General features: G+C 45.0%; 1 protein-coding gene across 1 annotated transcript; it reads left to right on the forward strand.

The window, feature by feature from the left end:
* The first annotated feature begins 5806 nt into the window (after positions 1–5806).
* On the forward strand, positions 5807–8906 carry hps6 (HPS6 biogenesis of lysosomal organelles complex 2 subunit 3). Its single transcript, XM_085369288.1, has one exon. The coding sequence runs from the start codon at positions 6101–6103 to the stop codon at positions 8894–8896; it is 2796 nt and encodes a 931-aa protein (XP_085225414.1). The 5' UTR covers positions 5807–6100; the 3' UTR covers positions 8897–8906.

Raw genomic sequence — 8906 nt, forward strand, 5'->3', positions numbered from 1 at the left:
CAAGGGAAAAGTCAGCAGGTTTACCAGGAAAATCAAGGTTTTTTTAGTTGCAGGCTGACTATGATCTGATGGCAGCTGTCTGGCAGCTTGCTGGATGAGGAAGAAAACTGCATTATGCAGACGTCTAAGAGCAGAACGTACAGTTCAATTAAGAAGAGCAGCCAAAAGAGATGGGAGGGAAAGAGAAGGGAGACAGTGCATGTAAACAGATGTTGCTGGTACCGCTTCTCTGTCTGGGCCATTATTACCACCTATAAAAGATTGCAGGCATATAAAGGAAATTGTTGAAAGCACACACAAACAGTTTAAAATGTCACCGGGTTCTAATGATGAGGCACGGCATAATAATTTCACAGCTCATCGCCTGACCCTCGTCACATACGGGTTCATCCCAGGTTTTGCTTTTCTCTCCCTGCAAGAGAAAATGTGCTCAACACACATTTCGCACACAAAGAAAGTCAGACTCGGCTCATGCTGACACGCTGTCAAATTCACCTCAGACTGTAGCAAAGGTGAAGGTCTTTTAAGTTACAGCATCAAGGCTTTGTGGATACAGGTGTAGTTAAATTAGGCCAACAACGGGGAGAAGACGCTCTGTGTGATCAAAGGTTAGACTGATACCCGTTTGAGTGCTCGACGTTGAGGGGACGATGGTTTTGAGAGACAAAAAGAAGAAATTTCATCTGAGAGTTTATCTCAACAGCAATTATGTCTGTGGCTTGGACAGAGATGGAAGCAGAGGGAAAGACAGGCAAAACTGAAGTTGTAGAGGAAAGAGAGAGCCAAGAGCATAAATACCAGAGGTTGAGTGAGACCTTGATATAATTTGAGTTTGATTAATGAAGAGGCAGTGAGGTGAAATGAACAGGAAATCAAGGAGGACAAAGCCAAATCCTGTTCTTTGATCTTCTAGTCTCTTCCAGTGAGACTTTGTGCAGTCAAAGCAGCAGCGAGCGCAGTGACTCACACCTGTTTCTATAGCTATAAAACACAAAGGAAATGGAGTTAGGTTACTGGCTTGTCACAATCACCGACTGAAGGAGGATCTGATGGTGAAGTATATATACTCTGGCCCCTTAGATACACGTTACAGATACAGTTCAGTCAGTGTTCTGTAAACTGTGATGGCGTGACCTTCTTTTATCCTCTCATGACCAGTTTGAGCTGCTGCACCATTAATGCACATACTGCCAATCCATGGTCACAGACAGTATTGCAGCTGCAATGACAAGGGTCATTTTGTGTGCTTTTTTATGAAGACTAGATGCAGAGATAAGAAACAAACAGGAGAGGAAAATAGCTCCCAAAAAAGGAGCACAGCCTGCAATGAGCCAAGGGCCATGAATCCGATTAATAGTGTGATGTGAGAGCTAATGCTACTGCTGTTCAGAGCCGGGGTATGGATCATTGAGATAAGAGCTGCAGCTAAATGCGGAGGGACAGCCAATTGTAAATGGTATGTTATCTAATCAGCCAATGAGGCGGAGTGTCTTTTATGAGCGACAGTGCTACAGATCTGTCTGCACCGCCACAACCTCTCCGTGGAGTTTGTTTTAGGAACGTCAGAAGTTTCATTTCAAGGATTTTGCTAAGATCAGTTTTCTCCATTAGGCCATAATCAGGGCCAATAAACATTTTGGCACTAACAAAAAGACAAGAGGCCAAACTAAGGGTTACAGAAGAAAGGATTTCCACTTGGACGTGTGCAGAGGAGGGATAGTGGATAATTTTGAAGATGGAGCAGCCAAGCAGGCGGAAAAGAGGAAGACTATGGAGACGATTCATGGAAGTAGTGAAGAAGGAAATGCAGAGGGTTGGTGTGAAAGAAGAGGATGTAAGGGATAGGGTGAGATGGAGGCAGATGGTCAGCTGTGGTGCAGGGTGTAGCCGAAAGAAGAAGACGAAGAAGAAGACACAGTCCTTAATATAGATGCTGCTGGGAAGTGCTCTGAAAAATAAGCTGTAGATAGAAAAAGATTTGCCTTTCAAGGCAAAGAATTACTCTCAACTATTTAAAAAAAAATCCATATGAGGAACATTTTTCTTACAGATTTATAGCGGTTATTTAATTTTCTAGTTCTCCAAATGCATTAAAACTTTAAATATTTTAGTAATGCTACCAAAAATCCTTACATTTCAGCTTCTTGTTTAATATTCCGCACAATCCTATGTGACAAGCAGCATTTAGATCCCTTTATTCTTGATTATCATTTGTGCGCATATTTGTTTTTTAAAAAATGATGGACGACTTCATCTCCCACAGCAGGGCTGCATGTCAGCGCAGAGGAGAATCAGTGAGAGACCCCTGAAGCTCGAGACAACATTCCCCAGTGAAGCTAACTAAAGAGAGCCAGAGAGGCAGCGGACATGACAGCTTTTCAACAACCAGAGCAAACTGACAGTAATATCCACGTGTTCTCACAGCAGACAGGAGACTGACAGCTGCAACTTTCATTTGAAACAGATGCACGGAAGTCGCATCTCACTCAAAGCCCAAGCAGGGCGACAAATATCCCTCCTGCACAGGCAATTTTTACCCCTGAATTGACCTCAAATGAAACCAAATCTACACTGAAGTGAAGCTGACAGGCATCTTCTGTACCCTGAGCACCGAACATTTGTAGCCACTGGTTTTCTTTTCTGAGCCTTATAACTCAAAAAGGAAATCTGCTCTGCATCCAGCCCTCTTTGCGTCTCCAGACAAGCACTTTATCTTCCTGTCTACAGCACAGCAGACTAAACACACTCTCTAATAGAAGGCGGTTTTTTTCTTTTGGTCCAAAGCAAGCCTGTCTGTAGGCGACTAGGCTTAAATATACTGTTCCAATAACATACTGCATCCATATAGTTTATCAGCAATGACACAGAGACATAATAGGACATAAATACACAGGCACACAGACTACTATGAATGGGTAGCCTGTCTCCTTTAAAGTGGTTTCTGGCACAGCGGAGTTAGCCTATAGGAGCTTAAAGCTTTGAAAAGGCGACCCTGAGTTACTCTTCAGCTAGGTCAAGGAGGTAAAAGCCAAATATCACACTTTTCCTCAAACTTTGTCCCCTTGTAATTTCAGACACTAACAGAAGAATATGTGAATTTGAGTATGGTGTAAAGATGCAGCTTTTGTAACTAACACATCGTTGTTTTGGATCACCTAGTTGGTCAAACGTAGGTGGAAAATTAATTTAAAAAAACATGTCTCTCATCCAGCCATATCAGGATTACCGCAGGTTTTACTGGAAAGCTCGAACTGCTTGGATGCAGTGATGTAAAATAGAAACAATAAAAGTCATGAGATTTAAGGGACCGGTTGAGCTAACTGCGGTCGAGAGAAGACATCAGCCTTGTGATGCTGGCTCTGTGCAGACATGTGATAATAATTGAAAGACACAGCGAGTGCTGTCTGGCGTGCTTTAGAGTAAGATTCGGTGCATTTGTGCACTCGGGGTAAGAGTGAGAATAAGAAAAACATCATCCACATACCTCAGTGGGCACTTTTCACAGATATTCTTTTCATTATTTTGTACTCTGAACTTTAAAGTCACCAAAGTGCAGCGATTGAAGATCAATACTGCCTCCTCCTGGATATCAGGTGAACTACTGCACATGCCAGAGCAAAAACTTTTATCTAGTGGTTTAAAATTTAGCAAAGACTGACCTGGAGTAAAATCTCATAAATATGATTGTGCAACAGATAGCTCAATTTAGGGGCAGGCAGTGGAAGTTTCAGCATGATTTAATTATGCTATTGGTATCACAAGGTTTCCTGTTGATTTGGTTAATATTATCAAACACAGACAAGCTCAACAGGCCTTAATTTTATCATAGAAGCCCACATTTTATCACAATACTGAGACTTCACTCGAGACCGCGTGTATGTTTTGTCTCTGTGGACAACTTGACTAATTTATAAAAATAAAAGCAGCAAAATTTAGAGCTGCTTGAACACTCAAGGAAATTATTGTAATCAGCACCTTCTTAGATTTGTTTTTCTCGCTAAAATGCTTCTAAGATAAGCTTCAGCAAAGCTTCAGAGTGGGCTAACTTGATAGCTCCTGAAATTTGCTAAGGCAGTAAACATGGCCTCAATAACTTGCAGACATTCACTTCCACTGAGTCACCGCTGAGCCTTTCACTCCCAGTGTAATAAACTGTATTTTCTATCCAAGGCAAAATTGTTTTTTTCTACCTGTGTGTGCTATGTTAGCTGTTTTTGAAATACCTACCAGGCTGTTTGTTTACAGACACTAAGCCTGACCAACATCACCTTTCAAATCCTCCTGCAACCACACACGTGGTATTCGAGCTGGCTCGGCCTTTGGATGCTGATTTAAGTGAGTCACTTTCTCAGGTTTGTATGAACTCTGGTGAGACTGTTTATTGGCCGGCGGTCGCTTTTCGCACCCTTTTGCCAAAATGAACACGGATGTGCTAGAGCAGTTTCTCGCTTTGTGCCAGTAAAGATGGACTCTTGCCACCAGATCCATGGAGGTACATTGGTTTCCATAGTTACATCGTACTGGTTTAAAAACAACCTTTTAAGAAAGCTGTCCGAGCAGAAAAGCATTCGTTCTTCATGTGTGTTTAAGCTATTTCCAGCACCAGCGTTGCTGAGCAAATTCCCTGCCCTTATTTTTCTTAATGCACTGCAACAACATGTGGAACCACAGTCCTCACTGACAGCCATTTTGAAATGCCCCCACGCACATATGTGGATAGTGATTTTGATGCATTGTTTAAATAAACTTCAGCATAAACTGGGGCATAATAATTGCATGTAAACAAGCACCAGTCAAATCTGCGAAAAAAAAATCCTTAAAAGGTCTGCACCTATTTTCAAAAATTAAAGTTTTTAAAAACATCTACCACCAAGTTTCTATTTGTGTCTCTCTCATAATGTTTCTTGTGGAAGGACTGATTTCCAAAGGGCCATGTACTTTTGATTTGCTTGACCTTTCAAAGGTAGAGGTTAAAGTCTGCTATCAAGCTGGAACAGAAAGCAATTCAATCTCTTGCTCAAGGTGACACTTCAGGCCAAACTGAACATTGTCTGAATGTTATTCAGACAATATCGAACTGTTATTGAAGCTCCAAAGTTACTCCATTGTTTCTCTATTGGGGGGAAATGGATGTACCTGCAAATCATGTATACAAACAACAAAGTAAGCAAGTGATTCACTAAGACTAAGACTACAGAATGAACTGGGTGAGTGCAGGGTTTGTACTAGTGCACAAACCCTGCTCAATTTAGTTGCCAGCTATGTTTCCAGTGCTGTAGTTAGTGAGAAAAACGTACTGTCCAATCACTACAATAGACAGACAGACAGATACTTGGGGAAATTAATTGCCCACCCCTGTGTTATAAAAATATTGAAGTGATTAATTGAAGTAATTAATAATACAATAAATTCAGAGTAAAGTCATATTATAAGACTGCACAGGCTACTAGGTGATATCAATATGTATAACATAACGTAACAAAATAAGACGAAACAAGTACAATAACTAAAGTTACACTTCTTATTCCATAGACATAAGCAGTACGTATCACAGTTTTTGTGTTTGCGTGTTCCAGCTTTCACATTCAACACATTCTAATAAGTTTAATTAAGTGCTGTCAGTAATATTAAAGAAGAGTTTCCAAACGTATGTACCGGATCTCGTCACCATTTCTTGTACTATATGTATCGCTTTTGCTCTGCTGTCGCTCTTCCTTCTGCTCGCTCACGATCTTTGCAGCCGTGGCTCCTCCTCTTATGCAAAACAGCCCGAGTATCCGGAAATTAACAATCCCGTGATGTTAGGGGAGCGCTAGCATAGCAGTGGAATGAGTAGAGCGCCTTTCTCGATTAAAACTTACCCAGAGGTCAGTTTTAGCGAACTGTTTGCCTTCATTGTCGTCGACAGACATGGCGTTACCGGGGACGACGGCTGTCGAAGGACGTCTGTCCACGCACGGACCTTGAGGATGAAGATTAACGGGATGCCATTCAGTTAGCTACTCTGGACCCCGATTATGTGCCACAGAAGCTAGCAGGCTAGTTAATACGCTGTGGCAAAGTATTTACGGGCTGCTGCTCGGTGTGGAAACGGAGAAATATGGCGGGGTTGGTGTTGAAGCAGCTGTCAGATTTCGGGGACTTTTCTCACGGTAAAGAGCTGACAGAGATACTCAGTCTGAATAACAACGAGCAGATAAACAGTGTTCGCATGAGCCCAGATGGACGTCACATCCATGTCGTCCTCCGCAAGCCAGTCAGTCTTGTGACTTTTGACAAGTATGAAAGACCCCAGCTGGCTCCTAACCAGAAGAAACTGGATTTGTGCGTAAACGTGCCCATCGTGGATATTTTCTATCTGGAGCATCACGGCGGCGGCAGCAGCAGCAGCGGTGCAGCGGTCGTGGCAGTGGTTTATGAAAGTGGGAAAGTTGAGTTTTGGAAGTTCCAGGAGTGCAAGTCTGGCTGGCATCTCCTGCAGACATCACAGTTGTGCAACAGTCCCCGGGCTAAAGTGGTATCTGTCTGTGCTTGCTCTAATCTTATCATCTGGTGCGAGGAGCGGCCGCCGTCAGAAAGCTCCCCTGTCCTCAGCGCCACAAGGAATAAGTTGAGATACTGTGTTTGCAGACGTGACTTTGAGGTGAACGAGACGGCTGTCAGCTTGGGAGGGGTGAAAATCGCCCTCCACAATAATCCTGACTTTACTGTGGTCAGCTCAGGGGAATATGTGCACCTTCTTCCTGACTTGAAGTCGAAGCCGCTGTTGAACATCTCCAAATTCTTCCTCTCCTGGTCCCCTCGCTATGACTCCTTTACAGTCAGCACCACATGTAAAAACACCCCCCTTAAAAAGCTTTCAGCTAAAGAGTCTGACTTTATGAAGCTGGTAATCGATTGCTTAGGATATTTGTCTCCTCTTGAGCCACCTGAGATCTGCAGCTTCTCACCCACAGCCTGTGGAGGCCTCCTCCTGCTGCTCAGCACAGGCTGGCTCTGTCTCCTGCAGAAAGACGGGGTCCTGCGGCAAGTATACAAACTAGAAGACAACTGTTTGGTAAATTACAGCACTCACACTAGCCTTGGTATGTATGAGGACACCCTGGCACTAATTATGGGGCAAAACCTGCATCTGATAGACTTGAACTGTGGCAGAGAGCTGGAAAAGATTGTGCTGATGAGTGAAGCATTATTATATACAAACAGGGCAGATATGTGTACACCTCACCTACTCTCAGAAACTGGACTTTTTGTAGTGGTGAGCAGGGGGACGGACTCCAGAGACTGCAGCTTCAGAATAAAGTCTCCTGGTTTCAGTACAGTGGAGAGTATTCATCCTGGAGCCCTCCTGGTAGAAGCTGTCTTTGAAGAGGCCTGTAAATACTACCAGCAGAGGAGCCTGAGCAGCACCCCGCTCACCGTGGACTCGCTGAAGAAAGGGGGGAGATTCCAGGCTCCCATCTCTTTAGCCTCCATCCTCTTCAGCTACCTCAGCGCAGGCTTCAAGCAAAAGGGAGCACAGCTGTCCCAGAATGGAGGAGGTGGATGTATCACAGGGCAAGACAAGCTAATGGGTTCTCTTGAGGCTGAGCTCAAGGCTCTGGTTTCGCTGGAGGAAGTGAAGGGGACTTTAGTGAGGGGTAGTGTTAAAGAGGTGGAGGCAATGTGTGAGAGTCTAGTTGAGAAAGAAGTATTGAGGCTTCTGTCGTCTCCTGAGTTGGATAAAGAGGCTCTGCTGTACCTCAACTCCATCTTCAGCATCTTTCCCTCCGAGGGTTGGAAGGCGGCGCAGTCTGCTCTGCAGCTACACTACAACGGTGAAGGATTTCTGTCCAGCAGAGCTCCCCCTGATGTGTGGAAAACTGTTCTCAGTGCTGGTCTGTCATCCAGCCCTGTAGCCTCCCTGTCATTAACCAATGGGGGACCAAAACACAATCGCAGCCTTAAGGTCGATTACTTTACAAACTGTAAAGGAAAATCTACAACCTCCACTTCCTCAGCTGCCTTGCCTGTGTTTGAGCTCCTCTGCAGGTCAGTTTTTCATTTCCAGCCCAGCTGGCTGCCCAGATTCCTCGAGCTCGCCCAGAAGGAGCAGGGCTCGACGGGGTTGGGTCTGGGCCTGGCGGCTTCCTCTTGGAGTTTTTCTAGTGGGAGAGGAGGGGACTGCAATGAAAGCAACGTGCCACTATATAAACGAGCACTGTACCTTCTGTCCAGCTTAAACCCAGACAGAGACCAGCAGCAGGACCTAGAGGTGGAGCTGCTGCTGGTGAGTGGGAGACCCAACGCAATCCTACAGGCTCTGCGGATCCTCATGAGCAAGAAGCAGTGGTATCGGGTCACCCAGGTGGCCCAGAAGTGCTGTAAACAGAGTCCGCTGCTCAACAAGGAGATTTTCACTATTTTGTTGTGCGAGGTGGCCCATCACAGAGACCTGGATCCCTACCTGGACTTGCTGTGGACACTTTGCCCTGAGGATTTCACCGTCACCACCATCCTGAACATGGTCCTGAAAAACCTCCCCTCTCCCAACACTCCCTCCCACTCCTCGTCTTTCCTGGCGTCCAGTTCAACCTCTTCTACTCCTCCTTTCACAGACCCCCACAGTACTCAGGTGACTGTTGGGCTATTGAAACCACTGCTGAGAAAAGTGTTGCAGAGGGAGACCAAGCCTAGCCAGCGCTACGTGGACATCCTCCAGTCACCGTCATTCCCCCCTCCTGCACTGCCTCGCCAGCCCACTGAGCAGAGCGGCAGTGTCACAGACCCCAGTGCAGACTCTGATCTGTGCAACAACATCACCCCAGCTCTTCTTGCAGAAACCCCTGAACAGCAGACCTGCACACAAACAGCTATTCAAAGGCAGAGGGTGGCTCTACCTGCTAACACAGTTTGAAGAAGAATGA

The sequence above is a fragment of the Diplotaxodon limnothrissa genome, linkage group LG13 (genome assembly GCF_057381915.1).
Source record: "Diplotaxodon limnothrissa isolate DT_005_m linkage group LG13, D_limnothrissa_male_GT1.1, whole genome shotgun sequence".
Lineage (NCBI taxonomy): Eukaryota > Metazoa > Chordata > Actinopteri > Cichliformes > Cichlidae > Diplotaxodon > Diplotaxodon limnothrissa.

Bases quoted from the DNA above. Each gene is read 5' to 3' on its own strand.
- hps6 (XM_085369288.1), top strand. From the start codon at position 6,101: ATGGCGGGGTTGGTGTTGAAGCAGCTGTCAGATTTCGGGGACTTTTCT.